This window comes from Pteropus alecto, unplaced genomic scaffold (assembly GCF_000325575.1).
Source record: "Pteropus alecto unplaced genomic scaffold, ASM32557v1 scaffold79, whole genome shotgun sequence".
Taxonomy (NCBI): Eukaryota; Metazoa; Chordata; class Mammalia; order Chiroptera; family Pteropodidae; genus Pteropus; species Pteropus alecto.
The window spans coordinates 20,434,771-20,462,227 of NW_006494612.1; the positions used below are offsets into that span (position 1 = coordinate 20,434,771).

The window sequence follows — 27,457 nt, forward strand, 5'->3', positions numbered from 1 at the left end:
ATGTCCCCTAATCTACCACGATCACCAACCGTCACACACATCTTCACTATACCTTTTGTGGACTGTATACTAGACAGGGTACGTGTATCTGAAAGAATCTCAAAACGCAGTCCTGGATTTCAAGAATTTTATGATATTGTGAAGAATTCTTTGTTTACTCTAACCTCAGCTCTGCTGAAGGTCAGCAAGCCACACAAAATGACGAAGGTAAAAACCACATAACTGTGTTCTGCAAAGAGAAAATGCACAACTACTACCAAGAACATGTTGGAATGAGACAAGGAGAGAAACTGGCAAGCAAGCTTGGAATGCTGATGATTCTGCAATAACGAAAGATCTAAATACCTCAGACACTTTTGCTTAGGGCATTCCAAATGTCTTTGCCATTGTCAGTCACTATTCCTGAGGTTGTGAATTTTTGCACTGTAACAGGATGTTCATAGATATCATAAATTACTATAGAGGAGTTTGTGCTGCATTAACTTAATTCAATCTAAAACAGAAAGTGACCAATCCTTACTAATCTTTCAAAAGGAAAACATTTGTATTATTACATTTGTAATATCAATATTTAATGCCTCACTTTAAAAATCTTTTTATGGGGAAAAATCTGTTATTTATTTGGTATACTACTAACAAAAAAAAAGAGAATATAATTGGGGAAGGTTAAAGTAAAGTAAAGAGAAATAAAAATGTGTCAACTATTAAAGAAGGGTATACCAGCTTTTTTTTTTTCATAAAAGAGTCTAGTTCTGGTAATTGTAAAGCTACACGACAACAGTTACAGTTGTATAACAGTCAAATCTCATTAGTCTGGAATTCAGCAAGTAGGAGAAATAAAATCAATTTTCTGCACTAGTGTGAATAATCCAGTATGTTATTTTATCTGTACTATAGCACATAACCTAATAAGCCTTTTCTTCAGCCAGGAAACTTTTAAACAAGACAAGCTGATAGTGAGAATAATTAAATTATGCTGTTGTTTACTCACCCCTCCTATTGGCAAATCATGGTCATTATTCACTGGTCTTTCTTTTTCTAGTCATGGTACTGGATAATATATTTACAAAAGCAGACAATTCTAAATATCTATCATCGCGACATTAAAAACTTTCCTGTTAGCTGTGAAATGTTTTTGGCTTTGAAGAAGGTATGATTGAGCTCATCAAATATATACAGCTAAGATTTTTTTACCTCTAAAGAAACACAACTTTTTCTAAAGCAAATGCATATAGGAATATAATAAATAACTTTCAGGGTAAGGGAGGAGGAAAAAAATGGAGATGAGAAATAGAAAGAAAAAACAGAATATAGTATCTTATGTAAGAGTTCACATAATCAAATGTAAACACTTTTTTCTCTTGAATTCTAATATATCAACCTTTCTAACTCATTTTACTCATGCAAATGGTTGTCATGAATTTCTAAATTCAATTGGAGACAAGGAAAGGAAAAATCAGAAAGTACTAAAGTAATGTGCAGACTTAAAGGTAATTTTTACTCACCTACTCTTTTGGGGGAAAGCTTTTTCCAAAGCCAGGAAGTTTAACGTAGCAGCAGACAACGTAGGGAAGAGTACAGAGATTTAAATGCTGTACTTAATTCTATTCCTAATGGCCTGTCTGATCTTCTACTTTTGTTGATCCCTGTTTTCACATTTATAACTGAACTTCTGTGACAGCCTTGAACTAGCCTCCCAGCTCCAACCTTTTCTCTACTCACAGTCATCCTCCAGGTGGCTGCCTGAGTTATCTTTCCATAACACATACCTACTCATGCTGTTACCATGATTAAAACATCTGCTGCCTCCTCAAACAGATAAGGATAAAATCCAGCTCCTTAGCAGGCCCAGCAAGCTTTGGCAGTCTAACACAACCAATCTTTCCATCCCCATCTCCAACCTCTCCTCTTGTCCCACACTCATGCCACCCCGTGTACTCACTGTTCCCTGAACACACCACATTTTCATTTTCACATTTCCTTTTTCCACTGCCTGGATCCCCTGCTTTCCCCTCTCCCGCATCTCCATTGTAACACCACTGTAGCCTCAAGTTCCCTTCAAACTCTTTCCTTGGGGATGCCTTCTCCAAACTTCCAAGCCAGTGTAGCCCCTTGTTTTAAAAATGCAAGTTTTATTATTATTCAAGCGAGGCCAATAGATCAGGAGAGGGTTGCATTGAAAAGACAGTTTGTTATTCACAGTTCCCAAGAGGAGGAGGCAGTTCATGCCTCACAGGGCCACACAGGGAAGCATCAGGGTCAGTCAGGAAGCAGAAGGAATGAGGGGGAAAGGTGGGCAAAAGCTTCTGCTGTGGTTTCTACAGGAAAAGCAAGGCAAGGTAAGCAGGTTTAGGATTGGTTAGTCTAAATAGTTTCAGTAGGCTCTAGGGTACAAGAACTATGTCTACTTGTCTGGTACCTGGCTCTGGAGTGATTAGGGAAGAGGAACGTTGGTCCTGAGTGTGAATACCCAATAAAGGAGGTGGTGGGGTGGTGGGCTCTGGCTCGATTAGTTTGCCTGGGATATGTGTGCTCCCGGATGGACAAGTTATTTACTATCCCCAAGAACTGGCAACTCTGGGAAGAACAGTCTTTGCATGGTCAGCAAGGCTCCAAGATGTCAAATCCTCAGAATTACAGAAAATAGGAAGGCATGATTAATACACTCCTTCCTACTATAGTGTGTGCAATACCTTTATAGCATTTTGTGTTTAAATTGTTTACTCCTTAAGAACAGAGATGTCACTTTTGGAGTTTGGATACACAAAGATCTAAAGGTAAAAAAGCAAAAACTGAAGGCAGATTGTCCTCAACAAAGAACCAGAAAGGAGTATTTCAAATAATCTCCTAACTTTGTATTTATTCTGTTTTCAATACAGTTTGAACCAATCACAATAGCAAATATAATATGTTTCCCTTATATTTTTACTCAATCCCCAGATCTATTAGCCCACACTCAGTTTTAACAGAAGTAATAAACCAGGAGAGAGGATGACACAGAGACTCCTATTTTTCCTGTAAAAATATTTCTCTTTTAAGAAACAAAAGGAAAAAAAATTCACAAAAATAATTGTAGAATAGACCTCTCTTATTATCCTTGATTGTAGCCCATTAAATAAGAACACCAGAGAGCAGTGTGTGCCTCTGATGAGGCCCTGATTGGAAGAGAGCACTATACACTAAATGAGGTCTGAGGGTTTGGGAAAGCAGCAGGATACCAATACATGATGCTAACCAAAAATAAAAAAAAAAGGGGCGAAGCAGATTGAGAAAAATCAGTAGGAGGAAAGAAAACAGAACCAGGACCAGTAGGTGGAAAAAGAAAGGAGCACATGCATTAATGAATCAGGTCATTCATTTAATACCAACATTCATCACTGCGATTTGCAACTAGAAAAAACACAGTGAAGCCTAAGTGAAAGTCATTGCTTCCATCGAACAAAAATCTAGAAGAGAAATATTCAACTTGTCCTTTCTGACAATTACAGCATCTTCCTCTTTAGGTCAAATGGAACTATTTAAGGGTTATTTTAAATGAGACAATGTATGTGAAAGCATCTAACACACCGAAGAACACTGGAGCTATTCAATAAATGTGTTTCATTTCCTTCTCTGCATGCAATTTAAGAAGTGGCTCCGAAGTCAGTGGATACGAGTTACACTTATCTCATCAAATTAAATTTCATGGTTGGTGAGAAATTCAAGATTTCAGAGTAATTAGTTTACAAAGTGATTCAATGTGTGGTCCTTTCTTACACTTACGCTGGCACTTGCTGGCTTTGCCCTTGGCTCTTCCTCACTGACAGTTGACAGGCTCTGCCTTTCTCTTTGTGGCCAGAAGCTAAGTACGTGCATGTTCATCCACTTTGAACATGTGCTATTTCCTCTGTGTCTTAGCCAACCCAAACATGCCATTAATGGACGACATCATCTGAAGATTCTCAGTGTCCTGGCTCCTATCCCACAGACCCTCTCGCCTCTGCCTTAACATGTGGGTTATGAGAGGAGATTGTCATTTACCTCATTTCCACCTTTGAGTTTTTTTCCCACCAGAGTAACCACACATTTGAGATTTTGATGCTTCTAATAAAGGCCTCCGTAATCTCTTTTCACTCAGTACATTGTACAATGTGTACTCATGTGTCTTATACTCAGTAGAGAATATTAAACCTTTGGGACCTCCTGGAATATGCCACATTTTACAGAAACAAACAACTCTTCTAAAAGTAGAGGGCATAATATAGCCACCACGGTCAGGTTGTATAAATTGTGCCCTGTGTAGGTTTCCTGACTCGGAGGTGATTGGGGTTACAATCCAGCCCTTGCTTTGTTTGCCAAGCAATGCCTAGAGGAGATGTGTTTCTTAATTTATGCAAAGGCACCATACCAGAGAGTGACCCTGGTCATGTCAACATTACTGTTAAAAAGAATTGAATAAACATAGGAAGTTAGTTGTTATGTGGTCAAAGAGATTATGACAATAATAATTTCAGTTAACATTTGCATTTCCTTCCACAGTATCCCTATGGAAATTCCTTTTCCATCCAATTTATAATTAATTTGAAAAAAAATCTAACCTGATAAAGATGTCTAGATTTAAAAGCTGAAATTGTGTAACTAGCAAAATTCATCGAAATCGAACAATTTTGTTTCTGAAGTATAAATGCCTAAAGGTAGAAAGGCACTACCAAATTCTTCTCTCTAAAGGACAAAATTAATTAATTGTGAAAAAAAAAATGAGACAGGAAATGAGTTCAAATACAACAATAAATAATGTGACACAAAATATGGGGTTTATATTCCTAACCCGCCCAATTGACTTATGGAGAATCTAAAAATGTACTCTAACAAAATGTATTTTTAATAGGACAGGAAGCATTTTCACTCAAAAAACATTTTCAAACATTCAGTTCCAAAATGGCCTACCCAAATATAATAACTATGAAGTGCAAACACTTTACTTGGCAATAGAAAGGACAAAAAGATATTAAAGGAACCATCCCTACCCTTTAAGATTTTAAGGGACTAAAATCTTAAGTAGAAACAGCTTTAAAACTCTAATATTGCTGTCACACAGGTACATATATGTTGCAATGGGAATAAATGGGAAGGAAAAAAGATGGCTCCTGAGGGGTCAGAGAAAGGTTTTGTGACATTTGAGCTGGGACCCGAAGATGAGACTAAAGGAGGATTAACTTCTAAAACTTCAATGTCCTGAACTCACAACACGCTCAAGAAATGATGACATTTGTGTGGCATGCTGGAGTAAACTGAGGATGTTGATTCATGCTAGGGCAAGAGCTCTGGTTAATATTGGCTGTGCCCAGGGACAAAGAGATCCGTAACTCAGTACACCCATAAGCCAATTTGGTCATATCGGGAGGCCATGGAACACATATTGGCAAGTTATGTAGAGTTTTGAAAGTAAATTGGTATTTCTCAGGCTTTCTGACACATTATAATCACCTGAGAGATTAAAAAAATATAGATGCCATTTAAGTCTGTATCTCTGGGAAAGTAGCCTGAACATAAGTATGTTTTAGGAGTTCTCAAAGAAGCCTAATGTGAAGTTAGGTTTAGAACCAGTAGTCGAAACTTCTCTTCCCTCACCAAAACAAAACTGGCTGAGTCACACAGCAAGTTTCAAAATAATAATAATAAAAATAAAATAATAATAATATATATTAAATAGTATCTACTTCTATTTCTAACCATGAAGGAGTGACAGGGTCCAGAATTACTCTCCCACCGTAAACAACTAGAAGACTCAATAAAACATAGTAAAAACTACTTTAGACACTGGATTGTAGAAGACTGTAATTCTTAAAATGGGGTAAAAAATAAGATGAGTCCTACCATTACCCAGTATTTCTGCCAAAGACACTCTCTAGCCTGCAGGACAGAGAGGGGAACCCAAACAGAGGCTGAGAATCTTGTTGAGTTTAGGATTCAAAGACTAGAGATTAGGGCAGGATGGCAGGCAGCTAGAATTTGCAGATCAGAGTCTCCAAGAGGAGGGAGCTAAGCAGAGAAATGGTTCCAAAAGTCTTCATAGGGATTCCCTTCAGTCTTTTGCCAAATACAAATCTGTGCATGCAAGATTGAGTCCCCAAGAAACTAGGTATAATATCTTCCAAGGAAAGAATTGCCTACTCTTTTTAGCTATTCAGCAATGTACTAGAGGCCATAGACAGTGCAATAGTCAAGAGAAAAAAAATAACCAGCATGCATATTGGAAAGAAAAAAAATAAAACTCTTTATGTATACATGACACATAAAAACCCCTAAGGAATATATATATGTGTGTATGTATACATACACATACATACATACATGTATATGTGTGTGTGTGTGTGTATACACATGCACACCCTTAAAACATAAAAATGTTTAGAGAGGTCTCAAGATATAGGATCGATATACAAAAACTATTTGTATTCCTATAGACTAGCAACATACAATTAGAAATGGAAATTACAAAATTTTTAACTTATAATAGCATCTGAGACATGAAATACTTAGAAATAAATTAAACAAAATATGCATGCAACTATACTCTGAAAACTGCAAGATATTACTGAGAGAACTTAAAAATGCCTAAATAAATAGAAACGTAGGCCACATTTATGAACTGGAAGACTCAATACTATTAAGATTTTCATTATCTTCAAATTGATCTGTAGATTCAATACAATCCTAACCAAAATCCCAGCAGGTTTTTAAAATAAATTTGATTCTAAAATTATTTAGAAAAGAAAAGGACATAGATGAGCCATACAACTCAAAGTTGGATGACTTACACTTGCTGATTTCAAGATTTACTATAAAGCTACAATAATCAAGAGAATGTGGTATTGGCAGGAAGACAGAACTACAGATCAATGGAACAGAGCAGAAAATTCAGAAATAGACCCACACATATATGGTCAACTGATTTTCAATAAAAAATAAAATGGCAGTTCAATTCAACTGAGAAAGGAAAGTCTTTTCAACAAATGTTGCTAGAGGGAAAAAAATGAACCTTGATCTCTACCTCAGGCAATACAAAATTTTAACTCAAAACAAATCACAGACCGAAATGCAATATTTAAAATTATTAAACTACTAGAAATAAACATAAGAACAAATCTTCATTATCTTGGGGTAGGCAAATATTTCTCAATAAAACACAAAAAGCATGAACCATAAAAGAAAAAAATGATAAGTGAGAATTCATAAAAATTTTAAATTTAATCTCCTTGAAAGACATTATTAAGAAAATTAAAAGATACATCACAGAGTGAGAGGAAATATTTGCAATATGAATATTTGACAAAGGACCTGCATCAAGAATTCATAAAGAATTTAATTAGTTAGAACTCTATAAAAAAAAGTAACACGATTTTAAAAACAGGCAAAAAATTTGAATACTTTACAAAAAAAGGTATGTGAATAGCCAATACACACATGAAAAGATGCTCAACATCATTAGCTCCCAGCTGTATTAATCATGCTATTTTAGTCTATATTTTTGATGCTTTAATATTTTGGGTCTTGCTGACCCTAATGGCAGTCATCTCCTGATCTATCGACCCTGCCATACTTAAATAATAATAAAACCTATATTTTAAAACACAGGGAAATTCAAATTAAATGCACAATGATATGTCACTACATACTCACTAACACGGATAAAATTTGTAAAAGATGACAATATCAAGCAGTGATAATGCAGAACAATTGGAACCCTCCTCATACATTGCTGGCGAGATTGTCAAACAGAATAGTCATTTTGGAGGGTTGTTCGATGGTTTCTTATATAGTGAAGCATACATTCACTATAAGCCTCAACAATTCTATACCTGAGTATTTACTCAAGAGAAATGAAAGTATCTGTCCACAGAAAGATTTATACACAAATTTATTCATAATAGCTAAAAACTGGAAATCCAATGTCTATAAAAGGGTAAATGGATAAACAAAATACAGCGTACTTGTAGTGATATAGAATGGATATGGAATGAAATACTATTCATCAATGAAAATTAATCACTGAAAAATGCAAAAGCATGGATGAATTATGCTAAGTAAAAAAGTTACACACAAAAGCATACATAACATAAGATTCATTTCTAGGAAACTCTAGAAAAGGTCAATCTGATCTGCACTGACTGAAAGAATATGAAAGGTTGCCTGGTGCTGGGGATGGGGAAGATTGGGAGGGGCACAAGGACAATTTTGGGGACTGGTAGAGATATCCTATATCTTGATTGTGGTGGTGATTACATGAGTATATAAATGTGTCAAAACACATTGAAATATAGACTTCAATGGACAGAATTTATTGTATGCAAACTATACCTCAATAAAGTTGATTTAAAAAAATAGTATCCTTGAAATAGAATAAAATTTAGTGTCAGTCTTTTTATTATTCCCTTACTCATAATGAGGTAACATGTCTGAATATTCTGAAAATATCATTAAAAGAAAAAAAATTGTATTTGGAAGCAATTACTGAAACCAGATGGTTTCATGTTCTTTTAGGAGTTAAGACACTATAAACAATATTGCTTTATATGTCTATGAAGAGCCTTATCTCTGTGTACTTTGCATTATTATTATCTATAAAATCCTACTTTATAGCAATAGCTGTACTTTACAAATCTTTTCTATGGCTTAACTGTTAACGTTGACATGCAGGCTCTGCTACATATCCCTCCCAACTCTGAAATTAGGAGGCTTCTTGCTCACCAGCTCAAACACAAAAACTGTGTGTCCATTCAGGAATCCACTGTCAGGATGGATATCTGCCCTGCGTTCCCCCAGAGGAGAGCTGGGAACTCTGAGCAGCTGGATGGATGCCCATGAAAAGAATGTCCTCATTTCTGCTTCTTTTTATGGGCAGTGGGGAAGAGAAAATAGGACTGCCAGATGGCTACAACTCATTACTGCCTGGTAGCATTCAGGGTGAAATGAGAGTAAATTAATCAGTATTCGGGAGGAATGAATGGCAAGGGGTGATGTGTATTGATGCTATTTTAGCGCAAGTCAAATTAAACCTGTAGAACTGACAGCATGCATTAATCTCCCCGTTGCCTCCAGTAGCAGTGCAAATGAGCTCCTAGTATCTTTATACAAAACCACTGCTATTTTCCTGTTACTACCTTGGCAAAAAGTTCTAGTAACAGCCTAGTAGTTTACCCCTAGTGATTAATACAGACTTGTGCACTATACTAATTCTGCTAATGAGAGAACTTAACCCATATTGTAGCAATCAATCTCCAAACTGCATCTCTCCAACTGAAAGCAGGGATGGTGCAAAGCAATAGTCGGATTTGCCTGTTATCTGCAGACACTCAGGCTTAAATGAGCACAGTGGATTTACTGTTTGGGTACTGCAAAAGTCAGAAGGATTTTTATTCTAGAGGGAAATAGCAATAAAACTGTCGTATTTTAAAAGAGAATTCTGATATATATTTCAAAGGTCAGCTATAAATCTGTGTAATGGTATTACATTGGATTATCTCTTCTGTGTTGTATATTTAGGAGTAATACTATATTGCAGAAAAAGGTTGACTCCCAATTTAAAAAAAATAAAATCAGTTGATATCTGGGTTAAACTTAATTCCTGCTTAGTGTAAGCCGCTTTCTGACATATTAAAGTCTATGGCATCACTTTCACCCCCTCTCCTTAATATTGAATATGGCCACCTTTGCTGAATGCCTCTCTGCTGAGGGCCTGCTCAATTAGAAGTGTCTTCCAGAGCCTCTAAACAGCCAGAGAGACCAATAAGAAAGGTTTAGTATTCTTCTAAAATTACAGCAAGAAGCAGAAATTGGAGAATTTAGAAATCACAAAATTGTCTGCAAGATCTCTGGGGCTTCTCTCAGGCTTTATTCTTCCATAAAATTTCTATTCTGACCCAGCAACAGATCCAGATTTTATAGGTCTGAAGCTTATACATTTTGCAGGCCTCTATTTCAGAGAAAAGTATACAAAATTGCAAATGCAATATTCTGTATGAAAGTGGACATTTACATACTGAAAAAAGACATAACGACAAATTTAAAAAGTTAACTAATTTTTTTACATTCCAGAGCTTCTGTCAGTCCTTCTGTATTTGATTTTGGCTTCTAATGGGACATGTCCTTCTCATCATCTTTGAATTTTTGTATAATCAATAATTTTGAAAACACAAAACTAATCTGAAATTAAGGCATTCTAAGAGGAATTAAAGGTATTTTGAAGTTGCCCTTATATTATCCTGTACTATATAACCATATAATCAAATTTCTCTTATACTACATACATTGAACTTCTATAAATACATATAGCTTTATAATTGGAACACAGGTTTCCTCCGGTACCGGCTCTTCCAGGTGACAACTCTGTGTGCTCTTTTGTCCAGAACTGCCACATTTTGTCAAGACAAGATACATTATACACACTAAAATGTAATTCAATCCTTTGGGATCTGTAAGATGTGCAACATTGCATGGAGATACACTTAATGTTTGTAGTACTACTGCTAACCATTTTGTCCTCAGACAAATTCTATTTTATCCAATTAACACCCAAATGTATCCTTGTTTATAATGTATATACTGCAGGAAAAAACTTTCATTTCGATTGGGCATACAGGAAAATCAAATCTTCCTCTTACAATTTTACATGCATGGTGTTTGGAACAATTTTTCAGAGTCATTCTGGATCTGTACATTTTAAACCTTGTTTCTCCTCTACTTCTGAAGTTGAGAAAATAGGACATGTTCAAATTACAATATGACTTTGCCCCAGAATCTTTGGGACACACCATGAGTTGGTAGAAGTATTCCTGGAAGCCATGCCGACACCGTGATAGCTTACTACAACTTAATGATATACAGAAATGACCGCAAACCACATAAACATTCCACTAACCCAGTTTGAATGTGTGTCCCCAACTCATTTTTCCCCTAGACCTGTCCCAAATGTCCATGGCTGCTCCAACACTCCCCAACACAAAGAGTGTGACAGCCAGGAAGTCGGAATGGAAAGAGACTGAGTCTTAACCAATTGTAGTTAATAGATATTCCTTTCGAAAACTTTACAAAAACTATGACCATGAGTATATATTTTCTGAATCGCTTCCTGGGTCTTGAAAGGGCCCATCCAAATGAGGGGCACTGACATTTAAACATTATTAGCTTAAATTATCATAGATCAGTCTTCATTCTTATCTCTTTTTCAAAAACATGTTGATTGGCCAGAGCACAATGGGTGAAGGGAGAGAAAACCTGAAATGAGCAGAACTTCCATCTCTGACAGTATAAATCTATTCAGGCAACAAAAAACTTTTTGTGTGTCAAAGTACCCCCATTTCCCTGGGGACTCTGGAGTGCAATTTGCAAAGTGGGATGAGCTGACACATGGAGGACTTCTTGATGCTTCTTGAATTGTCGGTGCCAGCCTGTGTTAGTAAATTTACAGAAATAAAACCAAAAATATAACCCCAAATTTCTCAGAATTATTTGTCCCCTATCCACTGTTCCCTACCTAAGAATCCCAACCTTGTATATTGATACTTAGAAGCAGGTTTTATGTTCAGAGTACCTGGACAAATCTCCTTACCTAGTTCCTATACCCAAAAGCATGCTCCACAGACCCTAAACTCCTGAGATTCTCCTGGTAAAAATGACTCGATGGTCCCGTAAGTTTAGGACAGGCTCATACTATATCCCTCTTGGGCATTTACAATACACCTTACCATTTAAAGGCTCCAAGAAACTTTGCAATAAAGAAATCTACTTACTCCAGTATTCTCTACATTTATTTAACCATTTTTCAAACAATGCTTAATAAAACATGGTAAAATTAGAGTTTCACAGACCATACTATGGGCATGTTTTCTTTGCCTCAGTGTTGTCAAGTTTCTAGCTAAATGATTCTCAAAAGTGTATTTTCTATCACTTTTCCCCTTTCTCAATGTGCTCCAGCTATAATAGGTCTCCTTATATATATTTTATTATGCCCCAAACTTTTTCTTTTCAGGAATTTAGTACTTTCTTTTTCCTCTGCCTAGAATCCATTCCTCCAAATATGCACGTGGCTCGTTTTTTTCACTACATTCAAGTCTGCTCAAAAGTTAGCTTTTCAAAGAAGCCTTCTGTAATTGACTAAATTGTGCCCACGCCCAACCCCAGAATTCATATGTTGAAGGCTTAACCCTCAATGTGACTGTATTTGAAGATAGGGCCTTTAAGGAGATAATTAAGGTTAAATGAGGTCGTAAGGGTGGGACCCTAATCAGATACAATTGTTATCCTCATAAGAAGAGGAATAGGTACCAAGAGTGTCTATGCACAGAGTAGGGGCCATGTGAGGACACACAACAGGAAGGCGGCCATCTACCAACAAAAAGAGGGTTTTCAACAGAAACCAACACTTCTAGAACTTTGATCATAAACTTTGAGCCTCCAGAACTGTGAGAAAATAAATTTCTGTTGTTTAAGCCCCACAGTCTGTGGTATTTTGTTAGGATAGCCCTAGCAGGCCAATATACCTTCCCTGGGTACCCCACCTAAAATTTGTACTTCCTATTATTCTTTTCTCCTTATCCTGCTTTATTTTTCTGCAGAACACTTGACATCTTATCACTGCTTGACATAATATATGTTGATCTCTAGGAGTCTGAGAGATAGTAGAATAGAGTAGAGTACAGCAGATAAGTGTTTGGGCTCTGGGTTCAAATCCTGACTCTGCCACTGTGTAGTGGTATGATCTTTGATGAGTTATAAAAAGCATATGCATTTTCCATATGCAAAATGGTGATGATAAAAATGGTATTAACTTCAAAGGCATTGACATGAGACTGTATTGATATAGAACAAGTAAAGTGCTTAGACTACTACCTGGAACAATACACACATTCGGTAACTATTACCTACTCTTGCTTATCATCTGTCTGTCCCACTGAAATATAACTTCCATAAGGATGGGGACATTGTCTTATTCATGGATATGTTCATAGCCCTCAAATAGGTGTCTTCAGAGCAGATGTTAAGCCCTCAATAAATATTTGTTATCTGCAAATATGAATAAATGAAAGCCAGTGGACATTTTTTTTCTGAGTTCACAAAGAATTTAAATTCTTTATTGTCACTTCTGTGGTCATCTGTTTTATTGATAGTGCACCATATAACCCATCACTACCACATGATTTCAGAGTCCCCATTTTTGTGTTGACTGTAGTACTGGTGCCAAGTGGTACTACTTTAATTGACATGGGCTAGTGAACTGAGCTCACAGGGATAGTTACCAAGGGGCAGAGAACACAGGCTTTCTTACTCAAAAGGCTCACACCGGAGCTGTCAGTACTACATATACATTGTGATGCTTCATTTCAGCAAAATGCCATCCATATAATTAAATCAAAGCATTTTATTTGAAATGTGTTTGTTTTATTTGCTTTTAATTTTTTTATATTGGTTTTGTAGCTGCACACAATGTGATATTCCAGATATTAGTCAATGGCTCTTTGGCACTTTCCACTGATGGACTTTAGAACTTTCACTGTTCTGCGTGATGTCATTGGAATGAGTCATTCTTTATGCCTCGATCAGACAAATGCGGAACCCAAATAAGAGGCTTCGTAGGTTTGGTATTACCTTCGACAGGTCACAGTTATCTAAGGAAGACTTTTGTCCAGCTGTCACTAAGAGTATATAACAGGTGGTGTAAGAGTAGTTCCCTAGGAATTTTACCCCCAAATATCAAAATCTGCAATCACTTATGCCTTAAATCATGATGTCAATCAACAAGAACATTCACTATAAAAGAAATCAACAGGAGAGTTTAATCCCAATATATATGTCCTTCTGTTATCACAGATGTATATTTTCCAATGATATTAACAATTATTCACACCACACGGTAAAGAGCCAGGTGAAGAATTTGCTATCATTATGGTAGCAAATTGAAAACTTGCTATGGAACCCCATCTTGAATTCTAGTAAAGCAAATAGACAGATCACGAGTATTTCTATATCTCCATCTTTATATAGCTGCTATGCCTATGAAGCATAACCCCAAGCAACCAGTTTGGATTCAGATAAGTGCCTTTATAGACAAAAATTTTTCAAGCTCTGAAGAATGTTTTAATAAATTCTAAGATTTAATCTTGTAGAAGTTCCCAGTAATATGGTATTTTTTATGCACTAAGAAAATCTTTAATACTAGTAACCAGAAATTCAAATTTAAAAAGCAATACCCTTTACAATAGCATAAAAATATGAAATACTTAAATCTGACAAAAAATAATGTTCATGATGAGCATACTAAAAACTACAAAACATTGTTGTGAAAAGCTAAAGAAGACCTAAATAAAATGAAAACATACATCATGTTCAAGGATCAGAAGTCTCAGTATTGTTAAACTATGAATTATCTCCTCATCTATAGATACAATGAATTCCCAATCAAGTCCCAGCAGGCCTTTTTATAGAAATTGGCAAGTTCATTCTAAAACTCATATGGAAATAAAAATGACCTATGTTAGCTAAAACAACTTTGAAAAAGAATAAAGTTGAACAACTAACAGTATCTAATTTCAAGACTTATTTTAAAGCTACAGTAATCAAGACATAATGGTATTTGTGCAAAGATTAATTTAACAATTAGATCAATGGAGTGGAATAGGGAGTGCAGAAATAGACCCACACATAATTAGATTTCTGATTTTTGATGACTGTGCAAAGGCAGTTCAGGGGCAAGGACAGTCTTTTCAACAAATAGTGCTAGAGCAATCAAATCTCCATATGCAAAAAATAAAGTACTCTTACTCATATCTCTCACCATATTAAAAAATTAATTCACAATAGATCACAGAACTAAATATTAAAGCTAAAGCTATAAAACTTCTAGAGGAAAACACGAGAAAATCTTTGTGACATTGAGTTGGACAAAGATTTCTTAGATATAACATGAAAAGTAAAATACATAGAAGAACAAATTGGTTAACTGAACTTTGTTAAAATTAAAAAGTCCTGCATTTTATAAGACATTGTTAAGAGAATGAAAAGACAAAAGTAGGACTGGGGAAAAAACTCTTCATGTCAAAGATCTGATAATTGACCTGTATCCAGAATATGAAAAACTCTCAAAACTCAATAAGAAAACAAACAATTCATTTTTTACAATAGTTATACAGACACTTCATCAAATACGATTCACGAAATGGCAAATAACCACATGAAAAGATGTTCAACATCATTAGGAAAATGCCTATTAAAACCACCATGAGATCCTATTACATACCACTGGAAGAACTATAATTTAAAAGACTGACAATATCAAATGTTGGTGAGTTGTGAAGGAACTAAAATTCTCATAAAACTACTGGTGAGGATATAAAATGGAATAATTCGCTTGAAAAACAGTCTAAGAAGTTCTTAAAAAATTAAACATACACCTACCTTATAATCCAGCCATTCTATTTCAAGGTATTTATCCAAAAGAAATGAGAACACATGCCCATATAAAGAATTATGTAGGAACATTCATTACAGCTTCATTTGTAGTAGCCTATTATGGGAAATAACCCAAATGTCCATCAACAGGTAAATGGGTAAACAAAAAAATATCCATACCATGAAATGCTATTCAGCACTATAAATCAATGAATTATTGCTACACACAACAATATGAATGAATTTCAAAATAATTATGTGGAGTGAAAGAAGCTAGACAAAAAATGAGACATAGTGTATGATTCCATTTATACAAAATTCTGGAAAGCACAAACTGATATATAGTAACAGATCAGTGATAGACTGAGGATTGGGGAATCAGGAGGGGTGGGAGACAGGGATAGAAAAGGGACATCAGAAAACTTTGGGGGTGATGGATATGTTCATCATTTGATTGTGATGAGTTTATGGGTGCACATACACATGTCAAAACATATCAAATTATACAGTTTGTTCTGTCAGTTATACTCCCAAAGAGCCCTTTTTAAGAAAAAAAAAGAAAGAAAACCTTTAAGTCCACTTCAAAGATTAGGCTCTCTTGAAATTCTCCATGTGGATCAGAATGACCTCAGACCCAGTAAACAATACCACTTATCACCCTCTCCTTCTTGGATCTTCCTTTTGCCACCATTTCCCTGACATTATTCCCTATGAGTTCCTCTCCCACCCCTCAGAATCTCCACTTTTGGTTTTCTTCCCTCGTTCTTATCCTTCCTCCCATGTCTTAAGTAAGCGTCTTCTTTAGGGTCTGCAGCTGGTCTCTCCTTTAGCTCACATGCAGTCCTTCTGAACAATCCCTCCACTCCCTGGACCACAGCCACGAATAATTCCCTAATCTACATTACATGACTCGTCCCCTTCTGAACTCCTTATTTTCACCAGGTTCCCTTTGAACATCTCTATACCACCTCCGATTTAGTGAGGCAAATTGCGATTCTTCCCCCACCCAAACCTGCTGCCCAGCCTGGGTTCAGGTCTCCGTCTGTAACACTACCACCTCCTCAGCCCACCAAGCCAGGCGCACCACAGTGGATGAGAGCATGGATCTGGATTTGAATCCTACCTTTGCCACTTACTAGATATGTCTTAGGTTAATCTTTCTGTGCCTCATTTCTTTGCCTGTATGAGTCTCTTCCTCATTAGGTTACTATGAAGATTAAAAAATATGACAAACACAAAGTGTTTTACATAGTGTCTGACTCAATGATTATTAGTATCACTGGCGATATCTGCCTCTCTCTGCATGATTACTCACAGAGGACTGTTTGTGCCATCTCTGCCGACTCCCTGTCCCCTTCTCTCCCTTCCCTCGGCCATCCCCTATCTCATACTCATTACACCTTGATACCATGTTTAAACATCCTCCTCTGATCTCTCTTCTATTCAGTCAATTCTTTCAAGTGCTACCTAAGTGCTTCCTGAACCAGGTGAGAAGTCATCAAAGTGCTTCCATTATCAAAGACCATTGATTGGCGCCCCCTTGTCCAGATACATAGTCCTTAGTAGAGCATTCAAGGGTCTATAAGCTTTGACGCTACCCCACTTTTCCACCTCTTAGGACACTCTCGGGCCTTCACCGCATAGCATTTAGCCACTCTTCCCCGTCCTCTATAAACCTTGCTCAGCTCTACTGTCGCATATTTGTTTAAGGAGGTCGTTCCTCAGCTCCCTATCTTTTTAGGTTCGGCTCAAATCCTATCTTTTTCATGAATGCAGCCCAATTTCCTAACTGGAATTAATCAGCCTCTCTTTAGTGCTTCCATTGCTTTTGTTGATATGTCAGCCTGGGAGCTTACATTATTGTCATGTATATATATATTTGCCTGTTCCTCTCACTCACCTTTGTCTAGGCATTCAAAAAAGGCTTGTCGAATGGAATGAAATGGAGAGAAAGAAAGAACATGACAGTCAGCCTAACAGCTGCCTTACATCTCCCTGGTAATGTCACCTGTTCATGGAGGTCCTTTGTAGATTGACGCTTTACAAATTAGCATCCTGTTCAACCTGAAAGAGCACCAGAGAACCATCTCATTGGAGGGCACACAAGAGGAATAGCAGCAGTAGCAGCAGTAGCAGCAGCACTCAGGGGTTCGTGGAGTGGGAGAAGAGAAGCAAGTAAAGTAGAATGAATGCTGACTTAATCTTGGGTGTTCTAAATGACTCTTTCTGAAATTAAGATGTTTTTCTTCTGAGAGGAAGCTGTTTACTGTTCACAGACAAGCATCCCCACTCTTTTTATTTTATAAATTAGGGTGCTGACTTTATAGCTGGGACTAGGACTCTGCATGGCCTTGCAAAATCCTCGATGAAGAAATTCAGGAGACACTGACAATAGCAAGTTTATGATGGATTCTGCCAGCTGCCCACCAAGGCAGATGCCAAGTGGGAGTAGGGGGAGGTGGATGGGGTTAGAACCTGAGAAGAGGTACGAATCCCAGAAAGTGGCTACCAGTTCCCTCCCAAATTTTCCAAATTCTCTAAGAGATTCTTTTAATATGGAAGTGATTCTTTCCATTGGTTTATTTTGGTAGACTAGCATGTTTGAAAAACTTTCACTAAGTCAATGGCAACTCCACTTAGTCAACAAGTCAATGTCGGCATAGTTTATTACCCTTTCTTTTCCCAGAAACTTTGGAGTTACCAGATAGCTCACATCACTATCAGTCAGGGCCTACCTTCTACTGCTAATGGTGGGCCACTAGAATGGGTAAAAGCAGAAGATAACTGAGAGTACAAGCTATAATGCAGCAAACAAAAATTCATGCCTCAAGGGGAGAAGGCCGAAGTGTGATATCACCATGCATTCCATTATCACTTGAGGCCATTACCTCTGGGCCTCAGAGGGCAGGGACCATGAGTAACTCTTCTCTGTATACCCAGTATCTAGTCAAGAGGTAGGTTTCTTTTCTTTTCTTTTCTTTTCTTTTTTTCAGGCAAGGCAAGCCTTGGTTGACCTCACAGATTGCAAGGACCTTGTCAGTTTACAATCCCTTATTTTTTTATTTTTTACACCTACAGCACCTGGTCTTCCTAGGTGGTCTCCCATCCAAGTACTAAGCAGGCCGGACCCTGCTTAGCTTCCAAGATCAGAAGGGATCGGGCTTATTCAGGGTAGCATGGCCGTAGACAAGAGGTAGATTTCTAATAGAATTAAATGTTTGTTGAATAAATGAATATACCAGTGTACTCTCAGAAAAGTATTCAGAGCAGGATATACTAGAGTTAGACATGCAAACTATGTTTTTCTCTTCCTTGATATTAGTTGTATCAACTGTGTATGAAGAAAATCCACTTTTTCTAGACACAGATTCATAGTTACATTCACATGGCTACTAGTAATTTTTAACTCTGAAATTTAGGTCTGGGGATATGCAGGTAGAATATATACATAACGATGAGGTTTACTTGAAGTCAGGTACTTTCTATTCCAGATAAGCTGAAAAGAAATCAAGGCCTCCTGGTGTCATGCACAACCTGCCAGATAAACGCTTCTGTCTGCAATGGTGTGGGAGAATTACCTTTCAATCCTCTACACTTTGTAGCTGAGTTACAGAGTAACCTGCCAGCAATCCTCTCAGAATTCATGGGGCTGTTTAAATAGAGCAAAGTCCACAAAAAGTTCCACCGAGATGCGCTGAGCAAATGCCAGATTCCCAGAAGAAAACAAGTGCATTCCGGGAGCAGTGCCGCCCTCATCCCGAGTGCCAACCCCACTGGCCCGGGAGGGTCTGTGTCATCAGCAATGAGCCCTGTGCTGTCGGCATTCATGAGAGAGCTCCCCGGCTGGTTCCTGCTCTCCGGGGTCTTCTTGCCTGTGACTTTGCTGCTATTCCTTCTCATTGCCTACTTCAGGATCAAACTGATGGAGGGTAAGCGTGAAGCCACACAAGGTGGGGGTTGGAAATCCTTTTCCGTGGCACACTTTTGGAACAAGTCAATGCAATGTCAGTGTTTCTGGGAAGCCTAGAACAACACATCTTTTTGATCTGTAGGCACTTCTTAAGAAGCGCTCTCTCAAGATATCTTCATTGGGGAAAGTGACAAAGTTTGATCCTTTCAGGAGTGTGGCTAGGCTCTGAAGGCCTATTGTTGGGGACCTCTTAATGGCAGCCCCTCACAGATAGTCAAACAATGAATCAGAAATTTTGACAAGTGATTACTCAGTTTTGCCTGTGAGGGCAATATATTCTCAAAAATTAAAGCATTTTCCAGGGTTTGCTTTCTCTACCTGACAGACTTATGTGTATATATGCCTGTGAGCATATGTGCAAACACTTTTTTCAACCACTGAACTTCTATTAAGGAAATAGAAATGACAAATATCAAATGTCAAGCCCTAATAGATATTTGATGACTTGGTGTAAACTTTCCATGAGGCCATAGTCTTAAAGTGTAAAAAAAAAAAAAAAAAAAAGGAAAGGAAACGAAATGATTTAGACATGGCAGTTGGGTCATAGATTGAGACCATTTAATCTGCTATAATTGAAATTAATGAAATTGGCCTGTAACTCGATAGACTGTGTATTAATAATGTATCCAGCAAACAGATTAATATCATAGAGGTTAATAGCTATTTTAACAATATCGAGAAAAAAACAGTAATATTTCTTAAGTTGAATGCTATCATATTAGAGTACTAAAAAATAAATTTGAAAACCTTTCCTCTCCCACAAATACTTGCCAAGTCCAAGCAATGCCTTCATGGATGTTATTATATAAACAGATATTCCAAATCTTAATGAAGAATGCTACCACATATGATCTGAACAGAAATACAACTGGGGATATTTAAGATGAGATTTAGAACATAAAGACATCCTAGAGGACAGAGAGTATATTATGGAATCGTAAGTTTTCCATTATAACATACTCAAATATCCCCCTAGCCTTTCATTTGTTGTGTCGCATTTTTATGAAAAGCTCTGTTGTCGAGTGACCCAGCTGTATTGTCTTGCTCTACAGCGTTCATGAGATAAATCCTTTTCTTTATTAAGTTAGTTTATCCTCCACTGCCCCTAGACCATTCTCCTTGATGTTCTGCCATTCATTACCACTAAGCCCTGGAAAAGGGCCTCTGAAAAAGAAGGAGAAAATTAGAAATCCCCACGCTCCTAATTAGGGCACCGCTTCAGAGTCTTCCGAACAGGCTTAATGCCTAGCCACCATAAACATTTCCATTTTGAAGGTCTTTTAAAGCTGTCGCAATGGCCACTGTTAGTTACACATGCCAAGCTCCCACTGATATGGAGCACCCTGTGGAGCAGTAAAAGGATGCTTATGTCACAGTCAGGGACTTGAAGAGTTCATGTCACCTCCAAGTGCCATCTCTGGCTACCTCTCTGGCTAGATAAAATTTTTAGTACCTCAAAAATATATCGAACATTAAATGAGGCAAACAACAGAGCAAGATAAATTTACGGGTTCCAAAGTGTCTTGTTGGCCTCTATTTATCCGTTATTATAGGTCAGGTCATTAAGTGGGACAGCTGGTGTTTGGGACAAACTTTGCAATAAAAGATGAATCTTAGTTTTATAGCATTACTTACCCCGGGGTGACATTTGGGAAAAAACATCTATAATATGTAAAATTTAAATGGATCTACAGTATTTTACTTAGGTATTTAGATAATTCTGAGGTATAAACATATCAATCACATTCCTTCAGAATGCCCTAGAAAAGTTCATTTGCCCATGAGGGTGTAGCCTGGCATGACAGGGGGCCGATGCGGGAGAAAAAGCTGGCAAGGTGCTACACATAGGCCCAGGCCCAGAGGAGTGCTCCATGTGTATACACACTGTGATCATTGCACGGTGACACCCTTCTGTCTTCAACACATCCCCACCTGTGTGAGCTGTATAGAGATCAAGTCTCAGACAAAAATTATCACCTCATTTATAGCTAAATAAATTTGGAATTACTTCTGAGTAAAAGAATTGGAAGGCCCCAAACATTTGTTCTCTCTTCACAACTCCTTCCCTTCTTTATTCTAAATTCTGATATGTTACTGAACTTTTCTTGACTTCTAGACTTGCCCGACTACAGGTCTGTCCCTTCCCTCTCAAAGCCTCCATTTTTTGCAACATAGCATCTAACCCAAAGCATAGCAAGAAGGTCAGCCCTACATGACTAGGGCTAATGCTCTCTGGGTGAAGTCTTTTCACCAACATTGAGGCTTGCTCCAAACATGCACCATACTTCTGGATAGGAAGACTTCTCATTCATTCACTCATTCATTCATTCATTCACTCACTCACTCATTCATTCATTCATTCATTCATTCAACAAATATTTGAGAGTCTAACATATATCAGGAATTGTCCTAGATATTGGGATAGATTTTTACTACGGGCTTTTAGGACCAAGAGAAAACAAAGTCAGTTCTAGAAAACCACAAAAGGCATCTGGCAAAATCATTAGAAGTTGGAGGAGAGACATTGCAAATCTGCATGCTTCTGGCTCTGGCCTCATTAGATGTCTGGTCAAAGGGCTATAAGAATGACCTTCCCTTTCTCCTTAAGTCTTGTCCCAGGGTTAGTGCTAAACACTCCCACCAGAGGCAGGACCCTCTAAACAGTAAAGGGGCATCCCCAACGATGTAATGAGCCTCCATTTGCTGTGGTCTTTCTCCACTGTCTCCTACTTTTGTTGGCTTTCACTGAAGTGTGCCTGGTCTTTCAGGTTACAGGTAAGGAGGACAGGAGGAGTGAGTGAGGAGGTGAAAGGAACTAACAAAAATCTGTACATCGGTCACTTAATGCAATGGGGGTCCCATCTGAAGTTCATTGTTGGAAAGAAAACTAATGACTATTAGCCCTCTATTACTAGTGGCCTGCCAGTGAACCATCTGGAGGATGCTAAGAGAGGACTGCCCAGTTGACTGAACCAAAGCACACTCTGCCGTCAGTTTTCATTCTGTTGAGACTGGTGGGGTGAGGAAATTGGGGACCCTCAGTGCTCTCCCTCACACTTAACCTGGCCAGGGCGGCAGCGGAGGGGCAGCCTGTACTGTGTTATTCTCCTGAGAGTTATTTTTGCAAACTATCCTTTGCTGATACCACCATCTCTCCCAAATGGGATTTATGCATCCTTTTTTGGAGTAATTCCCGATTACATTCTCCAGCATTAGCAAACAACCTTAGACCAAGCATGTTTTCATGTTTACGTAGATCTGGTCCCTTTAATTCTCAATTTTCTTTTCTTTTCTTTTCTTTTTTTTTTTTAACTCTAATAACATGTAGCTTTAAAAAATATAGCTCTTTATGTAGCCATCTTCCCAAGGGTAAGCAGTAATATCCTCTCTCCAGTTTGAGGGCAAATGAGATCATTTGGCCCCAAATAAAACATCACCAGTGTGCATCTCTATTTAATAGCTCCCATTTAAAAATCGTAAACAGATGGTCAAATGTCATGACATTAATCTTCCAAACAGGGTTATGGCAAGCGTAATCATTCCTACTTTGTTCCTGTAAAGAAAGAGACATTGACAGATTAACTGGTGTGTTCACAGAACCCCAGAGTCCTGCATTCTGAAACAGAAAATCAGTTTGCCTGCCTCATATATCCTAGTCCGTTAGACAGGAGAGACATTTTAAGATGTGATGGAAAGCATATGGAGGTGTTATAATCATTCAACATTAACCCCTACACTGCAAGCCTTAGGAGGTAATGGTGCATGTAAATCAGTATGCAGAGAACATCAATTTCCTCACAAAGGAAGAAAGCAAAATCTCTAACATCCTGCACTCTTCAATCTGTCAATTGCCTTGAAGAGTAGCTCTTGAGACGAGGGTCTGAATCTTGAACTTTCCATGGTCAACCCTTCATCAGCCACGGACACGGACATTTCACATCTTCCAGGATTGAAATTTTGATTGTCTCATCTCCCGAAGTCTTGAGATTCCTAAACTTCTACTTTCAGTGCCACTCTTTGTCCCCCAAATACCATCATCCTGATCAAGAAAAAATCCTCTCAAAAATAACCAGCATTGCCAAAGATATTCTTATTGAAAAAAAAGAAAGTGTCTATAGAATGCCTGAAAGTTTTTACATGGTGTTAGATCCAAAATAAGGTCAGGTAAGTGATCAGGTACGGGCCTTCGGTGATTTACATTCCAAAACAAACAACTCAGTTATTGAAAATGTACTGGGTGGCTAGACATCTTTCACTGAACTTCATATATATGTTTTAGTAGTCAGCAATCAAACAAGAAAGAGATAAGTATTGGAAAAATCAGAATTTAAGAGTTAGCAGAGTGAAATTGCTAAGAGCTCAGATTATGGAATCAAATCAAATGGAGTTTGAATTCCAGATCTGTAAATGGCTACTCAACCTCTTAAAACTTGTTTCTTTATCTCTAAAATAGAAATAATAGCAAGATATAGCTGTAAGGGATTATGTGAGATAATACATATAAGGTTCTTAACAGTGTCAGTTCTGAACAACTATTAGTCATTATAATAATAGCTCTTATTAAAATTATCTTGTAACAATTAAATTGTCCAAAGTCACTCACCTAGAAACTGGTAGAGACAGGATTTGAACCCTGGCTGGCTGGCTCCAGAGCTAGCCTTCTCAGCCAATGCACTATCCCTAGAGTATTGAACATGGAATAGGTGTTCAAAAGATATCTGTTAAATAGATGAATCCTTTTGGCCTAGGCAAATAAACTAACCACCAATATGATAGGCAACCAGGAAAATTTTAAACAAGGCAAGAGTTTCACAAAAGCTTTGAGAAAATTTGATCAACCTCTTTATATAAGAGGAGTAATTATAATTACTGATGATGGTGATTCCTCATCATAAAGATTTAGCTGAATCAAGATTACATTTCTTTATCCATGGCCCAATAGGGAAAACTTGGTTGCTTGCAGAATTTTCCACAATAACAAACGGATTTTTCAAGGCCACCTGCCTAATCTCTCTGCACTCTCCTTTGTAGACCCATTGAAATAAAATGGTGACCAAACTGTCAGCTCTTTCAGGAGAAAGATAAATTTTTTATCTTGTTCTCTGCATTGTGCCTAGCACGAACACTATTTCCCGGACACATAACTTATTGTATATTGATGAACTTCCTCTTGTTCTATTCTAGTTCTCTACTCTTAGAGTTCTCTTTCAATCTTATTATTCAGGTCACCCATTTTCAGCTCTATAATTTGTATCCTGGTTTCTCATTCAAAGTACTGGTTGTGCCTTTGGTAATTAAGAATAAAATAAATTACTCATATTTTAATGAATTTATAATATAAGCCATGGGCTATCTCAAGCAATACATGTGAACTAGCAATAACCTTTGTGGAAAAACAGTGTAACTGAGTAGTTGAGTGTGGACTTTTAGGTCAGACTGCCTGGGATCAAATCCTGAATCCATCCATTTCTGTGATCTTGGTTGAGTGAATTGCTTCATCTTGATTTCTCTCTGCCTCAGTTTGTTCATCTATAAAGAATAACATGGTGACTATAACATAATGTCATTGTAAGAATTAAATAAGGCATGCAAGGGACTTCACATACTATATGGCATATAACAACTGCTCAACAAATTTAATTATGAAATCTTGAGGCTCATGTATCCTAGGGCCTGTCACCCTCCGTTGCATATGTACCCTATCCAGACTAAAATGACAAGAGTCTTAAGTTGTGGAGGCCCAGCAGAATCCAGGTCAGAGAAAATGCACGTGTCCTGAGGTACGTGGCATACAAAGTGCCTGTTTGTCTTTGACATGGATGTCAAAGGGAGCATTTTCAGGTTAGAGTCTATAAACAAGTATTATCTCCCATGAGATTATAGTCTCCTGGTCTCTGGCTTAAATAATTTGATTAATTATAATTCTGAAAATAAAACTTTTAAGAGTAAAGGCAGGTTCAGTTGTATGTATTTGTGGCAGTCAGGAAGAGAGAGATTATTTTTTGATATACCAGTAAGATCTAAAGGAATACTTGTCAGGATCTCGAGAGGTGTTAGGTCTACAGATCAAGTTTGTCACTGCCAAGAGGTAACAGTTGAAGTCACAGAGCAGATAAAAGTACACAGAAAGATAGATAAAATAAAAGCCAAAGGGAGGAGAATAATTGGAGCATGGGCGGGGGCTCGTGTCAAATGCTACATACAGCATGGGGAAACTGGGGATTGGAAAATTCCACTAGATTTAGTAATTAGGATGTTATTGGGAAGTTTTAATATTTTAGAGAGTAGCTTTAACTGAAGTTATATTTTAAGGAGGTAAGAAGTGTATAGATTGTGAAATATTGAAGCTGTCAGTTTTCAATAAAAGATGCTAAAGGTAAAGGAAAAATAATTTGATATGTCTAAAGACTATAAATACCCACACACATTTTTGGGGGGAGGAGCAGGAACAGAAATCCTATCTTACGCATTTCCATATCCCCAGTTCCTTGCCTATAGACATGCTTAATAAATGCTTATCGAATGTGGGGATCTTAATAAATTTAATCCACACTTAACCTGTTACATAGGAATTATACTTAGCATGTAACAAATTTTATGGTGGTAATTTGTCCACTCTAACCAAGACCATTCTTTAGAAATAAACATTTACTTTTTTTTTTTTCCTTTGGTTGAGGAGGTGAGGAGAGATCCTGAAATAGGACTCGCTCTGAGGACCTGGCCTTCTGTAACTTGCTGGGGCTACTAGTGTAGAAAGGCTGGACAATAACCACTTATGAGCAGTAAATGACCAATGACACTCAGCACTCCAAATTATTAACTGATATTTTTCCTTTCAGTCAATGAAGAATTGTCTAAGGCTCCTGATCACCAACAGTACTGCAAGGCTGGCTCTTCCCTGTACCGGAGAATGAAACAAACGTGACTGTTGGGGACTAACCAATGGCTAATGGACAATAAATTTCTGCTGATCGAAGAATAATGAGCAATGGCTTAGCTAATAAAGTAGGTTAATAAAGTAAAACCACAGCAAAAATAGAAAGCATACTAAGATACTTTTTCTGAAAAGTGACAGCTATTATCCGAGAGGACTTCTTTGAGACTCATCTTAAATAGCAGGTTTTCAGATAGTGCCAAGAATATAAGATTTTCTTGGATGTGTTCTATGGACTAGACACATTGCAACTTTCTTTTATAGGACTATGTCTACTCTGAATGGCATGTTTTAAAAATAAAATCTGTAAGCATCATTATTACATAATCCTGTGGAAATCCATATTATTTCAGAGGTAAAGAAATGCTGGCAGAGATCAAATGGATAGCAAAAGATGAGTGCCTTGAGAGCTCCATGGATTCCCTCTATGAGGTTATTCCCACTTCCTCTTCTTGCAGCTTGGCAACTTTTGATACTTTTCAAGCATCATTCTGGCCCTTAGTTTGCTTCTTTCCATTTCTCTCTAGTTGCTTTCATAATCATATTATCGAATCACAAAACAAGTGCAGTCTCTCAATACTAGGTATGGGTCACCCACAAATGTAGCTTTCAGCATGATGCAGCCTGGAAATACTGGCATTTTGGTTTTGGGAAAAGGAAAGCAGAACGTCCACGTATTTCGTAAGGAGAATAATTCAATACTTGGCCTTTAAAACCAAAACATCAGGGAACTATTTCTAAATAAGGAAAGAAGTCATTATTTCTCTAGCAGAATTCTTCTCTTTCAGTGGGAGTTCCAAAGAGCCAACATAGATAACTGGGGGGAAAAAAAATTAATTCAAAGTAGTAGCTAAAATAGTGATCACTACTGTGCTCTCCAGTCTTCCAGTTAACAACAAAAGATGCTTAACATGTCCTAAGTGTTAAGTCTGGTTATATTCCAATATTTGCATATGAATCTAACAGGCTATTAGAGTGATTACCTTTATAAAACATAATGAATTTGATCACCTGTAAGAAATGCACCAATTTCTGTGACAAACAATCATAAAAAAGACTGTGTGGATGGTTGAAAGCAAGAATGCATGACCAGTGTTGGATACTTTCTGGCTCTCCCCTCCCTACAC

At 37.4% G+C, this 27,457-nt stretch overlaps 1 protein-coding gene and 1 pseudogene across 1 annotated transcript; one reads left to right on the forward strand and one right to left on the reverse strand.

Annotated features, from left to right (window-relative positions):
- SMLR1 (small leucine rich protein 1) lies at positions 1 to 26,321 on the forward strand. The gene is made up of 3 exons (XM_025042376.1): positions 1 to 207; positions 19,088 to 19,355; positions 26,236 to 26,321. The coding sequence occupies exons 1-3, from the start codon at positions 1 to 3 to the stop codon at positions 26,319 to 26,321; spliced, it is 561 nt and encodes a 186-aa protein (XP_024898144.1).
- LOC112474435 lies at positions 18,496 to 18,614 on the reverse strand (annotated as a pseudogene).
- Positions 26,322 to 27,457: the final 1,136 nt, after the last annotated feature.